Source organism: Dipodomys merriami, unplaced genomic scaffold, assembly GCF_024711535.1.
Source record: "Dipodomys merriami isolate MVZ:Mamm:240054 unplaced genomic scaffold, mDipMer1.0.p SCAF_14, whole genome shotgun sequence".
NCBI lineage: Eukaryota > Metazoa > Chordata > Mammalia > Rodentia > Heteromyidae > Dipodomys > Dipodomys merriami.
Genome location: NW_027202715.1, coordinates 18,055,506 through 18,070,577, shown reverse-complemented (window position 1 = coordinate 18,070,577; position 15,072 = coordinate 18,055,506). Strand labels below are relative to the sequence as shown.

Below are 15,072 nucleotides of genomic sequence, written 5' to 3'. Positions count from 1 at the left end.
CGGGCAGGAAAGTCTATGAGGCACTTATCTCCAATTAACCACCTAAAAGCCAGAAGTGGAGTTGTGGCTCAAAGTACTTCAGCGTTAGCCTTGAGCAAAAAAGCTCGGGGACAGCACCCCAGGCCCTGAGTTCAAACCCCAACACTGAAAAAAAAAAACTTTATAAACCTTGGCTCATTCTTCCATTCTGCCACCATCTCTTCATAGAGTGTTTGTACCAGCCAGGGAACCACCTAACTCTACACCCTGAACCACTCTTCCTGTTGCTTGGCACCACACCCCCTGGTATTGTCCACAAACAAGTTTTATAGATGAGAATACAGTTTGGTGAGACCTACTTATACGAGGTAGAAGTTAGAAGCTTGCAAAGGAAGGACAGATACTAGACCCGTAACATTTGGGTAAATTTGCTCAAGCTTAAAGAGATAGAATCAAATCTGGGCATCACATTAAACCACAGAGATGGATGGATGAGAGAGGACCTTTAATGTAAGCTAAAGGACTTGGACTCTCTCCCACTGCTGATGAAGATGCTCTGAAGGGTTTTAATTGATGCAGTAACCTCACATCCACACTAATTTATCTTTCCCAGTAAGTACAAGCCTTCAGATGTAGTGAAGAAGTAGCAATAATTTTCATCTCAGTGGACAAGTCTGGGGCAAAGATATTCCTTTTTAAATGTGAAGAATGCTTCTAACTCAGAAAGACAAAGACAAACAATCTAATTTTTTAAAAACAAACACACAGAAATAAAGAAACAAAGAAACAAGTAATTGACATACACACAACAAGAAGGCAGGAGGAGAGGGAAAGAGAAGAGGGAAGGGAGGGAAACATAAATGGCCAATAAACATATGAAGATTCTCAGCCAATTACTCTATTAAGTGATTGAAATGATAGTGGATACAGGTTTTCTCCCTCAGACTGAGCAAGAAGGAAATGGCAGTGTTGGCATGGGCAGGGGTACACATTTATGCAACTACTCTAGAGAGCAATTTGGAAACTTCTTGTTTCTTGTTGAGCCAGTGATTTGTTTGTGAATGACTTGGGAAAGCAGCTCCACACAGCTTTGTAACCCCATGAGTCAGAAACAGCCCAGATGTCTATCCGTAAACAGAATAGGAAATACTGCGATGTTCAGCAACAAACAGCAACAAAACCCCACTACATAGTAGCTAAGAAAATCCAGCTATTTTTACCTTGTGTGCCAGTCCTGGAGCTTGAACCCAGTACCTCACATCTTACTTGGCTTCTCTCTTGAAGCTAGCGCTCTACCACTTGAGACAATCCTCCACTCCTGGCTCCCCACCACCCCCACCCCCACCGGTTAATTGGAGATAAGAGTGGCAGACTTTTCTACCCGGGCTAGCTTTGAGCTGAGATCCTCAAATCTCAGCCTCTTGAGTAACTAGAATTACAAGCATAAAACAATCCAGCTATTCTTGTAATAGACTGAAGTGGTTATAATGTTGAATGGAGAAAGAGAGAACTTCAAAATGATACATACATGTACACATACACATAACATTTACATTAAAATATGCTTGATTAAACATAAATGTTTGTTAAAAATCATGAGCTTATAGTTGTGTATAGGAAAAAGTTCAGTAATTGAAAACCATACATAAGACAGTGCAGTGGTAGAGGGGACCAAACATCCACAATGCTCTAATTTCCATGAACAGAATACATTTCAGTAAGACTCATGTGATGAATTTTTATTCTAATAAATGCAGAGATGGACTTGAAAACCACTGACACACCAGTTCCCATGCAAATTTCCACAGCTGATGCCATGAAGAATGTGCAGCAAGCAAACACAGACCTTCTATCTGAGGAGTTCCCGGGCTAGAATGGGAAGATAGCTCCAAGGATGTGTGGGATAAAGGCCACAGGACTAGAGAACCCAACAGAATTTGGGGATTGAGGATGCTGTTCATCTATCTCAGGATCAAGGGGAGGCAGACCCAGGCAGGACCCAAAAGAACACTGGTTCATAGGTAGGCAGGTGGGAGCTCTGGGGCCTGTTAGGAGAATCTACAATATTCAGGAGTGAGGAAAGCGGGGCTGGGCTTCAGGGCCAAGCAGCAGCAGCCTGAGAAGACTGAAAGCTTGTCTAGAACTTTACAGAGAAAAGAAACTTCGTGGCCATATAAAGGCAGGTGAGGAGGTGAGCCAAGTTGAGAGTGCTGACTGTCCCGGTCTTGGAGAAAGAAGCAGAGTCTGGATCAGGAGACAGAGATGAGCCTTGGGAGACTCACTGGATAGGGATGGGAAGAAAGCTTGGGGGCAGAGGGGGATATTCAGGCCCTGCTTCCAGCCAAGAGAAATATCTCCAAGTCAGAGGCTAGCAGCAGGTGGGAGGGGCAGAGAGGAGCGGGGAGGACTACTTCACACAGGAGAGGAGCCACCACCCTTGTTTCCTACCTCTGTTTTGTATGAGGCAGGTTTGAGCCCTCAGGATTAACAAGACAAGGACATCCAGGCAGGCACGTAGGCCTCTGGCTTCCAGCCATCAGACTCACGGGTTTCCGGAAAAGGCCGACATGGGCCACTCTGTTCCTTTGCATCTGAGGATATATGGCTGTAGAAGCCTAAATTAATTAAATGCACACAGGGGAAGGGTTGGGAGGCCTGAGAAAACTGCTCCCTGCGCCTGCCCCAGTGCTGGAATCCAGACGCTCATGAGCTTCATTGGAACTAAGCCCGCACTGAAGTGCTCCCAGAAGAGACAAAGAATAAATCAGGCACAGGCACCCTGCTCTCCTGCTGCCTCACCATACCTACCTGCTGTCCACAGAAAGATGAGCAAGTGGCCTCTCATAAAGATATCTTGGGGGGGGGGGGTTGTAGCTGAGGAGGTGGGAGGGAAGGAATGGTAGGGGGAAAACAAAGGAGGAGGCAACAATGCTGGGTAAGAAATGTACTCATTACCTTGCTCATGTAACTGTAACCCCCTTGTACAGTATTTTTACAATAAAAGGCTTAATTTTAAAAAAAAGAAAGATGCCTCCAGGAACGGACAAATGAAAAAGCTCTGAAACTGATGTGGCCCTATGATCTTCTTAGAAATGAGGTCAGGCTGGGCTAGTACCTCCCTCCCTCCTCCCACCGCAGCACCCACAATCTCTCAGTCCACCTCAGAGCCCTTCATGTGTGCACATTGGACATGCTTATCCATACTTTGGCATGGGACACCTGTCCTTCTGCTCCCTTCCCATGTGCCAGGACCAAGTGTCCCCATGTGTCCCCACCAAGCTCCCTGCACGAGATAAACTTTGCTCCGTCCTATCAGACTGCACTAGATGTATCCCCTGGATAAAACAAGAGAAAAGCTCCAAAAGCTCCAAATCTCCAACCTGATTCCAGCTACACAAAGTCATAACAAGATTTCTTCTAAGGATTACATAGAGCCACATGTCCCCTACACCCAGAACAGTAATGGTAGCAGAGAGTTGCTCCTTGCACCCTTCGGCTGCAGTGCCAGAACAGCAATAGCAGCAAAAAGCCTGATGCTGGAATGGATAGCCCGTGCCAGAATTCGTGCCTACAGCTTGTGAGCTCTCTGATCATGAACAATTTACTTAACCTCCGTGTCACTGGGCTTGAACTCAGAGACTCTCACTTTCCCTTGATGTTTGTTGCTCAAGACTGGTGCTCTCCCACTTGAGCCACGCCTCCACTCCTGGCTTTTTGCTGGTTACTTGGATATAAGGGTCTCACAAAGTTTCCTGCCTGGGCTGGCTTTGAACTTTGATCCTCAGATACCAGCCTCCTGAGTAGCTAGGATTACAGATGAGAGCCACCAGCCCCTGGCTTGATAAGAGCATTAAGTGTGTTGATACTTGTAAAAGGCTTACAACAATGCTTGGCACACTGTAAGTACTTCTGTGTGCTGAACAAGTAACTTCCTTCCTTTATGCACTCAACTTATACTGGTTACCAGCCATGTTATCTTGTACCAACAATTGAGAGAGGAGAAACAAAATGCCTTTGTTTTCTCCCATAAGGTTGGATAGGAAGTTCTCATATTCCTGTAAGTTATGCTCAGATAGAGAAGCCTTGGGGAAGGAAGCCAGGGTTGTGGGAAGGCAGGAGAGTGAGGCGGCTTGGAAGCTGACGGGCAAGCAGCAGACCTAGAGGCCAGTACCTCGGACAGCTCCAACCCAGCCTGGGGAAGGAGGTGTGCCCTCTCCAAACTCAGGGAGGCTTTTCCTGAAGCCTTCCGTTCACCCTTGCTGAAAGGGGGAGGGAGGGGATAATGTCTTCTGTTTTGGAAGCTGAATATCCCTGAGTGCTTGTGAGGGAGCCAGCCCAGGGAGTTCCTTTCTCCCTCAGGTATTTATCACCCCCACGCCCTGTACTGCCAGGGTATGTTACCTTGCAAATGGAGAGCACAGTACGATGAGGTGCAGCAAACAGGAGGGCAGCATGAGTGCCACAGGACAGGTCCCACAGCCTGGGTTTAAATACAGGCTCTGAGGCTGGTCTTACAGGAAACTGTACAGCTTCTCCACGCCCAGTTTACCAATCCAGTGCAGGACAGAGGAAGGATGTAATTCAACAGCACAGAACTAGAGCTTAATAAATGAGTGTACTTTCTGCCCAATAGGAATGGGAGTGGGAGGAGATTAGGAATGAGACCCCCCCCTTTGCAGGGGGGCGGGGTGGGGGCTTGTCTTCACACTCAGGAACCACCATGAATCCATTATATGGGCCAGAGAGTTGAGAAAAGGGGCATATAGAAAGCTTCTCTTCTAGAAGATTCCATTGTTCTTCAGCTACTAGAAAACTGCCTCCAATCCTTTCCCACCTCCTGTTTTACTCAGACAGGTCAACAACATATGCATAAGCAATCACTTTTCTGCAGTCTATGCTTTTAAATGTCTCAGAAGGAGAGAGTCAAAAAAGCCCAGTCTTAAACTCAAGTGGCGGGAGAACCAGGCAGATGATATAAACATGTGATGCTATGGGTTGCGGGGGAGGGAGTGGCACTAGGAGCTGGTGTGTGTGTGTGTGTGTGTGTGTGTGTGTGGTATCTGAGTCAGATAAAATTTAATTCTCCCACACCCAAAGAGCTTCTTTCTCAGCATGTGTTTCTGTCTGAAGATCGCAGTGGTAGACTTTCACAACCCCTTACTAGACAGCCCCCCCACCAGGAGGAGTCCAGGGGAGGGACGGTGACTTGCCCAAGGTCATCCAGGACCAGGCATATCCCTGTATTTGCTTCTTTCCCTCTCTTGGACAGAACAGGTAAGCCACAGTAGAGCATGTACAGGCAGGATGAGTGCCGGGCTGGGTGAGGAGATCAGGCAACAGATGGCAAGACTGTTTGTTACCTCTTATCCTGATGCTCTAGTCTCCATCATCTCATCCCTCTGCTGGCTCAGGAACAGAAGACAACTTCTCAGTATATGCTGCACCAGCTTAGGTAGAGCCTGGACAAAGAGTGCTCCCCTAACCAGGTCCAGCCGATACTCTCAGGGGAAGAACACAAAGGCACAATGCCTATGTGTCTCTAATCGTATAAAATAATATTTATCTAAATGAACTCCAGAAAATGGAAACAAGAGGATTTCTCTTTGTTGTTGCTTTTGTTTTGTTTTCTTTTTGTCATGTTTATTTATCTGTCTTTGGGAGGGTAAGGGAGAGGCATAGAAATGGAGGGACAAAGGGCGAACAAATGCAGCTGTGCTACTCACTGGACACTGTTGAAAATGGACTATACAACTTCTGGATGAGGATGGAAGGCAAAAAAACGGGGAGAGAGCAAAGAAAGAGGTGACGCTGACCAAAAAGAAATGTACTCATTATCTGATTTATGCAACCATAACCCCTCTGTACATACTTTTTAATAAATCCTTTTATTTGTTCTTCACAAGACCTTCAACTGTGACAAAAGTATACGAAAGCATATCTGCCAGAAGGTGGTGGCTCACACCTGTAATCTTAGCTACTAAGGAGGCTGAGATCTGAGGATCATGGTTTGAAGCCAGCCAAGGTAGAGAAGTCTGTGAGACTCTTATCTCCGAGTAACCAGCAAAAAAAGCAAGAGGAGATGTGGCTCAAGTGGTAGAGTACCAGCCTTGAGCAAAAAAAAATCCAAGCCTCAGGCCTGGAGTTCGGCCCAGAAATGGCACAAAAAATGCAAGCCAGCACGTTACAATGACAGTAATAGTAAGTATTTACATTGCTTACTAAGTGTCGGGGCACCCTTTACAGACACAAAAGAGACACAAGGACAGAGAGGGAAGAACTTCCCCAGAGGTACCTTTACCTAGTAAGTGGCCAGGCTGGGAGCAGTTGTAGTTGTCTGCATCTAGGGCCCAGATAGGATGATGCCCCCAGCTGGGAATCTGGAAGACAAACCAACTGTCAGCTCCACACGTCAGTTTCCACAATGCTAGCTGTGCTAGATCCTTTCTGCTGCCAGCCCGAGCACTGGAGTACCGGCTCTATGTGCATGCAGGGTCAAAGCTCTTCTGAGGACACACCGGCACTTCAGTACGTAGAGCCCTCTCCGGAAGGTGGGCCTCCCCCAGCCTGGGCAGTCAGCAAAGCTGCCAGGCCCTGCGCAGTGAGTGGGCGCGAGGGAGGACCGCGCCGGGCTGCTCGGCTCAGGAGAGGACCTGGGCCCGCTCCACTCTCATGCCCACCGGGGGCCTGGAGGCTGCTCTGGAGAAGACGGAGGGAGGGTCTGTAGAAAGTGGGCGGAGGCTCCGAGCAGAGGGAGGGCTTGGGGTCCGGAAAGAGGGTCTGGGAGGAGTTAGGAGTGGGGAGGAATGGGGAGGAGGGAAAGGAGAAGAGGCGGAGCTGGGATTCCCGTGCTGGGAAAACGGAAATCTAGAGTCCAAGCAGGGGGAAGGTGCCGGGGCACTGCGGGAGATTCAGAGGAGCAGCTCTGACACTCGGAACCCCGCGTGGGGTCGAGGGGACTTCTCCCTTCCAGTCCTCACAGGCTCACAGTTGAGAATTCCCTGCGTGGCATTCTCCCCAAGGGCCTTGGGTGGATTTGAACTCGGCCGGGCAGTCTCAGCGCTCCCCTCCCTTCCCCCTGGGGGTGGAAGGGGCCAGGGGGCGGGGCTAGGAAAGGGTTCGGGGTCCGCACCCAGCCCCCTCCACCCCCTCCAGGCGGACTCCCCACTCCACCTGCGAGCGCAGAGGGACGTCGCCGGCTCACCTCGGGGGCTCTCTGCCCGCGGCGCAGATCCGGGCTGTGGCTGGAGTCTCGGGACCCCCGGCAGTCCCCCTCTCCCTCCGGGCCGCCGAAAGCGGGCTGCCGCGCTCCTCTTCCCCGGGGAGCAGAGCGGGCGCTCGCCCCGCGGGTGATAGGACCTGGGGTGGGTGGGGGGCTCGGCGGAAGGGCCGCTCCCCTCCCTCGGCGAGTTCCTTCCTCCCCACGGGCTTCTCCAGGACTCTTCCTCTCCAAGACCCCGGCCCGGGCTCCCAGCCCCGGCGCTCCGGAGCGGACCCCCGCCCGGACCCGCCCCGCCCTCGGACCCGCCCCGCCGACGTCGCATTAGCATGAGCGACGCAAGTGGCCGGGGCGCCACTCGGGGGCTGAGACTCGCCGCGTCACAGCCCCGAGTGGAAAGGAAAAAAGAGGAGGCGGCGGAGGAGGCAAGCGCGGCGCGAGGGGCGGGAGCGCGGCGGGCGAGGGCGCGGGCGGCAGCGGGCGCCCTCGGCCGGGCGGGCGGGCGGGCGGGCGGGCTGCTCGGAGCGCTCCCGGGGCACGGCGCGCCCGGTCTCCGTCTGCGGCCGCCCCTGAGCTCGAAGCGGGTCGGCTGAGAGCGGCGGCGGCGGCGGCATCGCGGGAGAGAGCCCTTCCCTTTCTCTAGGCGCGGGGGCATGAGTCCCGCGGCCACCTGAGGAAAGGAGGCGCTGCGCGGCGTGGACCGCGCCCCCCCGAAGTCCCCGCACCCTCGTCTCTGCACTGCGGGACGCCCTCGCCGGGTCCTCGGAAGGGCGGCGGGTGGGGGCATGGAGCCGTCGGCACCCGCGGGCCAGGCCCGGGCGGCAGCCGCCAAGCTGTCGGAAGCGGTGGGCGCGGTGTTGCAAGAGCCACAGCGGCAGCGGCGCCTGGTGCTGGTCATCGTGTGCGTGGCCTTGCTGCTGGACAACATGCTGTACATGGTCATCGTGCCCATCGTGCCCGACTACATCGCCCATATGCGCGGGGGCAGCGAGAGCCCCACGCCGACCTCCGAGGCATGGGAGCCCACCCCGCCGCCGCCCACCCGGGCGAATGCCAGCGCCTCCTGGGCCAACGCCTCGGCGTCCCCGACGGCCGCCGGGCCCGCCCGGCCGGTCCTGAGGCCCCGCTACCCCACGGAGAGCGAGGACGTGAAGATCGGGGTACTGTTTGCCTCCAAGGCCATCCTGCAGCTGCTGGTGAACCCCCTGAGCGGGCCCTTCATCGACCGCATGAGCTACGACGTGCCGCTGCTGATCGGCCTGGGCGTCATGTTCGCATCCACCGTCCTGTTCGCCTTCGCCGAGGACTACGCCACGCTGTTCGCGGCGCGCAGCCTCCAGGGCCTGGGCTCGGCCTTCGCGGACACGTCCGGTATCGCCATGATCGCCGACAAGTACCCCGAGGAGCCGGAGCGCAGCCGCGCTCTGGGCGTGGCGCTGGCCTTCATCAGCTTCGGAAGTCTGGTGGCGCCGCCCTTCGGGGGCATCCTCTACGAGTTCGCGGGCAAGCGCGTGCCCTTCCTGGTGCTGGCCGCCGTGTCCCTCTTGGACGCGCTGCTGCTGTTGGCGGTGGCCAGGCCCTTCTCGGCCGCCGCGCGCGCTCGGGCCAACCTGCCTGTGGGCACGCCCATCCACCGCCTCATGCTGGACCCGTACATCGCGGTGGTCGCCGGAGCGCTGACCACCTGCAACATTCCCCTCGCCTTCCTGGAGCCCACGATCGCCACGTGGATGAAGCACACGATGGCGGCGTCCGAATGGGAGATGGGCATGGTCTGGCTGCCGGCCTTCGTGCCGCACGTGCTGGGTGTCTACCTCACCGTGCGCCTGGCGGCACGGTACCCGCACCTGCAGTGGCTGTACGGGGCGCTCGGCCTGGTGGTGATCGGCGCCAGCTCGTGCCTCGTGCCCGCCTGCAGTTCTTTTGCCCCGCTCGTCGTCTCCCTCTGCGGCCTCTGCTTTGGCATCGCGCTGGTCGATACCGCGCTGCTACCCACGCTCGCCTTCCTGGTGGACGTGCGCCACGTCTCGGTCTATGGCAGCGTCTACGCCATCGCCGACATCTCCTATTCCGTAGCCTACGCGCTCGGGCCCATAGTGGCGGGCCATATTGTGCACTCGCTTGGCTTTGAGCAGCTCAGCCTTGGCATGGGCTTGGCCAACCTGCTCTATGCGCCGGTCCTGCTGCTCCTGCGCAACGTGGGCCTCCTGACGCGCTCTCGCTCCGAGCGGGACGTGCTGCTAGACGAGCCGCCGCAGGGTCTCTACGACGCGGTGCGCCTGCGCGAGCGGTCCACGCCAGGCCCCGACGGCGACGCTGGCAGCCCGCCCGGCCCTTTTGATGGGTGCGAGGAAGACTACAACTACTACTACACCCGCAGTTAGCAATCCGGCTCCTCCCCCAGGCCACCCTCCCTCCCCACTTGGCCCTGGGTAGCTGCTCTGCGAGCGCACCGGGCCGGCCGACTCAGGCTTAGGGGCCGCCTCCTCCAGCGTGTACCCCAGTCCCTCCCCCGTCTTCACTTCCCTTGCCAGTACCCCTCTCTGCAAGCCATTTTCTCCTCCTCTCTCTAATCCAAGTGAGCAGGGAGCGGGGAGATACCGAGAAGCCCCTGCGCTCCCTCCCAGCAGAGGTGGGAGGTGTGCGGGCCCTCACCTCAGCTCCCCAGAGCAGAGCTGGGCGTCTCCGTCCTTGCGTCCTTCCGTTTCTTCAAGTTGCCAAACGTGGCCTGCTGCACCGCAGTGCCTCCCGCCCCAATTAATAAACCGTGTCTGTCTGAAGAGGCCGAGTCTCTTTACTAGTGAGGGGTGGGTGGCCTGGCACAGAGCTGGAGAAGGGAGGACTAACCGAAGAACGCGGGAGAGTCTGTGGCTCCTTTGCTACTGGGTGGGGAGGGGGAACATCAAAGGAAGCAAACTCCACAGGGGCTCTCACCCACCGACTCGCTCCCGGGCACAGCGCAGCGCCCGAGGGTGCCGCCCGGGGGAGCCTGGGATCCTCTCACGCGGTACTCGGCCGGCCCTTTAAAGACACGCCCAAACCACAAAGCTGCGGGGAGCCTGGGCCAGGCTTCCCTTCTTCTGGGATCCCGCCCCACCCAGGCTGTCTGAAAGGAGTGAGGCCGAGGAAAAATGAGGCCCATCTTCCCAGGGCTGACTTTGGACTATGCGAGTCCGTTAGGGAGCTAGAGTCTGTCTCAGAAAGGAGTGTCTGCTGGGTCACAGCCAAGCTGGTGTGAGTCCCCAAACGGAAGGAATGGGGAGGTGGGAGGGGTACCCACTCTCCCCCCCCAAGTCGTCCTGAAGTGGAGGTAGCCACTCAAGGCTGCTTTGCACTCTGAGTCCCCCATGGTGTGGGTGCCTTCAGTCTTGGAATCAAATCCTCCTGCCAGGGAGAGGCGGTGGGGTCTGGTGAGTCTGCTCTGCTGGTGTGTGCTTCCTGTGTGTCTGTCCTGGTTCTGCAAATCTGACTGGGGGAGGGTCGTGTCTGTTTTTGTGAGTCTGTCTACCTGTATTCTTAAGGGGGTGGGTACTTTGGAAAGCGTCCCTAAACAAGATTTGGTCTGCAGAGTGGGCCCATGTCTGTATTTCTTCCTCTCTACCTCTCACCTCAAAGATCCAGCACAAATGGTATAGGAGGGTGGGGGTATCCCACCCATCAGCCAAAGATGCTGATAATGATAATAATAATTATTATTATTATCATTAGGGACGTAGTAGGGTTTGACCCTCAGCTGGGGGCCAGGGCAATGTGCAGTGATTTCCTGTGACTCAACATGCCCCAGGATTCTGTAAATATAGCTGCAGAGGGGACAGTGGTGTTGGGGGGCTTCAGGGACTGGGCAAGGCTGGGCAGGAGGACAATCAGTGCCCCTTCTTGGTGCCAGTGAAGGAGCTCCTCCTGGAAGCCACCGGGGCTTCTGGAGGACGGAGACCAGAGGTGGGATGGCGAGGCGGGGCGTGGGCGGGCGTGGGGACGGAAGATGGAAAGGAAAGGGGAGGAGGGAAGGGAAGGGAGAGGAAGGAGGAGCCGGAGGAAGGAGAGGCGCGGCCCTTTGGCTCGCTGCTAGTCGGGCGGCCGCTGGGACCCCGCGACGTCGGAGGCTCTCCCAAGGACTCAGGCGGGCGGCAGCCTCCACACCTGCGCTGCTGACTGGCTCCCTTCCCAGCCCCTGTTGCCGACACCCCATCCCCGGCCCTGCTGAGTCCTAAGTAGCGGCAGATAGCAGAACCCAGGAGAGCAGGTGAGAAGGGCCGGGGCTGGGTAGGAGGAGCGGGGCTCGGCGCGGCGCAGAGCCCTGGGGACCAAAGGCACCAGGGACCAAGGCGCTGCTCTCGGGGGGCGCTGTCCACCCAAGAGCAATGCCCAGGCTGATACTGCGGTCTCGGGGTTCACCGCGTTGAAGCGGCAGCGGCCGTCGGGGAACGGAACGCGCTGTATGCTGCGGGGTGCCGCAGCTTGGGTGTCTGGGCTTGGAGAGGTTTTAATACCAGGGCTCAGGGACTCCCGGGTTCTGATCCGACTCCACCTAGAGCGACGTCTGCGGAGCGCTGAGGTCTGCTTTGTGTGTGAGTCGAGGGTCGAGGGTCGTGGGATGTATTCCTGTCGTACTTGGTGGGTTCCCAGCTCTCTCCAGCTCCTTGTAGGAAGATGGGGGAGGGAGGAATTCGGCTTCAGTCTGAGCCAGGTGGCAGCGCAGAGCACAGAGACGGACCATGATACTGGACCAGCCAAGGGCTGGACTTCCAGGATAGAGCAGGGACCTTTCCCAGTAGCCTTGCAAGCCAGGCTAGTGAAACACCAGAAAAATATGTATGCAAAACCCTATGGCTGCTGGCCCAAGGGCAGAGAGGGAAGAGGAAGAATCACCAGGAAATGATCTGTCCGGGTTCTGTGCCTCTCTCTAAGATGCAGGGTCTCTGAGGCCTGACGAGTGCCTCTGGCATTTCCCTTTGCCGACTGGCATGGCTCTTGAACTAGTGTAAGAGGACACAGCAACTACTCCATTGGTTGGGACTTTTCTAATCTGACTTCATCTCAATGCCCCTGTTCAAACAGCACACACTAAGATCGACCCTCATCCAAGGACTGATACCCTAATTCTGCAATCCAGGGCAGCCCCTCACTATGCAGGACTGGGCTTGGGGTTCAGGGAGTACCGTCCACCTGCCTGCAAGGGCCTTACATTTTCTGTTCAGATGGGCCATCCTTGGGCCTGCCTCATCCATCTTTCTGAATGCTGCGTCTCCAGGGTAAACTGAGCTGTGGGCCAGTACCTGGGCCTTGCCTCTGAGTAGGGGTGGTGGTATGGACAAAACAACTTTAGGCTCTTGAGAGAAGAAGAAGCAGGTTGATGGGCATCCTGAGTGTTGATTAGGTTAGACAAGAGATTAGAAGTTTAGATTTAGGTAGGGTCTGAGGGCGGATGGTATACTTCAAAGCTTTAGAAAGTAATGTGTGCCTTTCTTGGCCTGGATGACTTCTGTATATTGTCCCTGAGTGTTCAGGTGACTCTTAAAGGTCCTGACTACCCAGCTTCCTGCATCACCTCTCTCCATAGTCCCATGGTACTTATACTTGGATCCTGCTGACCTAAATCACAGCCCACCCCAGTAAGCCTGAGTGCCCTTCTTTTTCTGGCCACAGGTCAGATCCCAAGCAGCCCAGGGTGCTACCAGAGCTCAGGTCTTAGAGGCACAGATTTGTCCACATATATAGGCATTCCTTTCCTCAACTGACCTACCTCCCCCTCCTCCACACATGCCCAGGCCAACTCTGAGCACATCAGACAAGCACATCTTGTCCTAAGGAAGCTCACAGTCGAGTGGGATAAAGAAGAGATTTGAATGAATCAGAGTCGCAGTAGCATCTTGAGAGCAGGTACCACTTGAGGACCCGCCCTCTCCCATCTGGTCATTGTGATCAGGGGACAGGAGTGAGGTCCAAGATTAGAGCCCCACCTGCAATGAGGCTCTTGTTAGGCTCTGGGGTGAGGGGTTCATGCCAGGTCTACATGACTCTCATGTGATGCTGCTACTTCTTGGTCCCCAGGTCTGTACCTCTGCTTCTCCAGACCAGGAGTCACCACGATGCCCATCCTGGAAAAAGTCCCCCATAAGACTGTCGTAAAAACTGCCAGCACTGAGGAGGAATCTGTGAGTGACTTTGACGTTATCCATCTTATTCCTACTCTCCCTACTCCCATGCCCTTGCATTCAGGACAGTCTTGAGTGGGACTGGACCTCGGCATTTGCTGGTTCCCCAACCCTGCCTTCTCTAGGAGACACTGTAGCCCTTCCCTGGATGGGCTAGGATGGTACTCATAACCACACTTACTAATCCAAGGCCAGGGAGAGCCTGTGACTTCTACAGAAATGTCTGTCCAGCAGATACTTTTCTTTCCTCTTCTTCCCTCTACCCTAATGTCTGTTTTCTGCTTCCATGGCTTTAAGTCCAGTGGGGTAGCCTAGGGTGAGGCTGAATTCTTTATCCTCCCCCTTGCCACATTTCAGCCCCAGCTGCCATCACTGGTTCAGCCCTGGAGCATTAAAACAGCATCATCTTTCCCACTGGTATGAGACAATGCTACCCTCCCTGGGCAGCTTCTCTGGGCAGATGTTCTCCCTCCACCTGAGCAGCCCTGGAGTGATAGAGTAATAAATCTGACTTCAGGTTGTTGCACATGCCTGTCCCTCTGCCACATGCTTTCCATTCCCCAACCTCACCTCCATTTGAAACACTAACCAGAACTTCCTGGCCTTCACCTGTGAAGTCGCTCACTGCACTGCCCTGATCTGTGCTGCTCACCTATGCCCCTGCCGTTTTCCCATGCATGGACTTCTCACAGTCCCCAGACCACTCAAAGAGAGCAGAGTGGCTGGGTAGGAAGGCTGGACCTGACTGGAAATGGGTTGAGCAACCTGGGATGCTGCCCAGACCTGTCCTGGCATGGTTCCCCAGGGCAGGAGCAGCCCATAGTTGGTACCAACAGCTCTGCCAGAGCAGTGAACTCTAGAGACAGGATGAAACAGGTAGGGAACTGACATTCATCCATAAGTGCATACTCCCATGTTCCACCTCTGCCCAGGACTCAGCAGCAAGAACAGGTACAGGGTTGTTGGGGTTTTTTGGTTTTGTTTTTTTGTTTTTGTTTTTCCATGAAGCCCCCTTATCCCACAGCACACTAGGGTAGACTGATTGTTTGGCTGCCTCCTGGAAACTCACCACTCCACCCAGAACTCTCTAAAGGAAAGCCATCTATTATCCATTAATTGCATCTGCAATTAAAGCAGTAATATTAAAAGTCCTGTTTTCCTATTATTGGAGCCAAGCAGGAAGAAGAAAAGATGGATGGGGAAAGATAGAAAGAGGAAAGGAGAAATCACCATTAGAAAAATGGAAAAAAGATGTTGGATGAAGAAAAATTTCAGTATGACCTAGAACTAGACCCTCTACATTCTGGGCCTTGGGTTTTTGTTTGTTTGGGTTTTGGTGCTTCTTCTTCTTCTTCTTCTTCTTCTTCTTCTTCTTCTTCTTCTTCTTCTTCTTCTTCTTCTTCTTCTTCTTCTTCTTCTTCCTCCTCCTCCTCCTCCTCCTCCTCCTCCTCCTCCTCCTCCTCCTCCTCCTCCTCCTCCTCCTCCTCTTCCTCTTCCTCTTCCTCTCCTTCTTCTTCCTCTCCTCCTCCTCCTCCTCCTCCTCCTCCTCCTCCTCCTCCTCCTCTTCCTCTTCCTCTTCCTCTCCTTCTTCTTCCTCTCCTCCTCCTCCTCCTCCTCCTCCTCCTCCTCCTCCTCCTCCTCCTCCTCCTCCTCCTCCTCCTCCTCCTCCTCCTCCTCCTCCTCATTCTTCTTCTTCTTGTTTTTCTTCTTCTTCTTTTGCCA

General features: G+C 54.7%; 2 protein-coding genes across 2 annotated transcripts in view; both read left to right on the top strand.

Annotated features, from left to right (window-relative positions):
* The first annotated feature begins 7,980 nt into the window (after positions 1–7,980).
* On the top strand, positions 7,981–9,939 carry Slc18a3 (solute carrier family 18 member A3). The gene has a single exon (XM_070020418.1). The coding sequence runs from the start codon at positions 7,981–7,983 to the stop codon at positions 9,577–9,579; it is 1,599 nt and encodes a 532-aa protein (XP_069876519.1). The 3' UTR covers positions 9,580–9,939.
* A 3,345-nt stretch (positions 9,940–13,284) lies between these two features.
* The window catches only part of Chat (choline O-acetyltransferase), a 51,723-nt gene continuing 49,935 nt past the window's right edge, over positions 13,285–15,072 (top strand). Inside the window, exon 1 of the mRNA XM_070020417.1 lies at positions 13,285–13,350. Within this exon, the coding sequence (XP_069876518.1) occupies positions 13,285–13,350 (66 nt within the window). The remainder of the gene's footprint in view (positions 13,351–15,072) is intronic.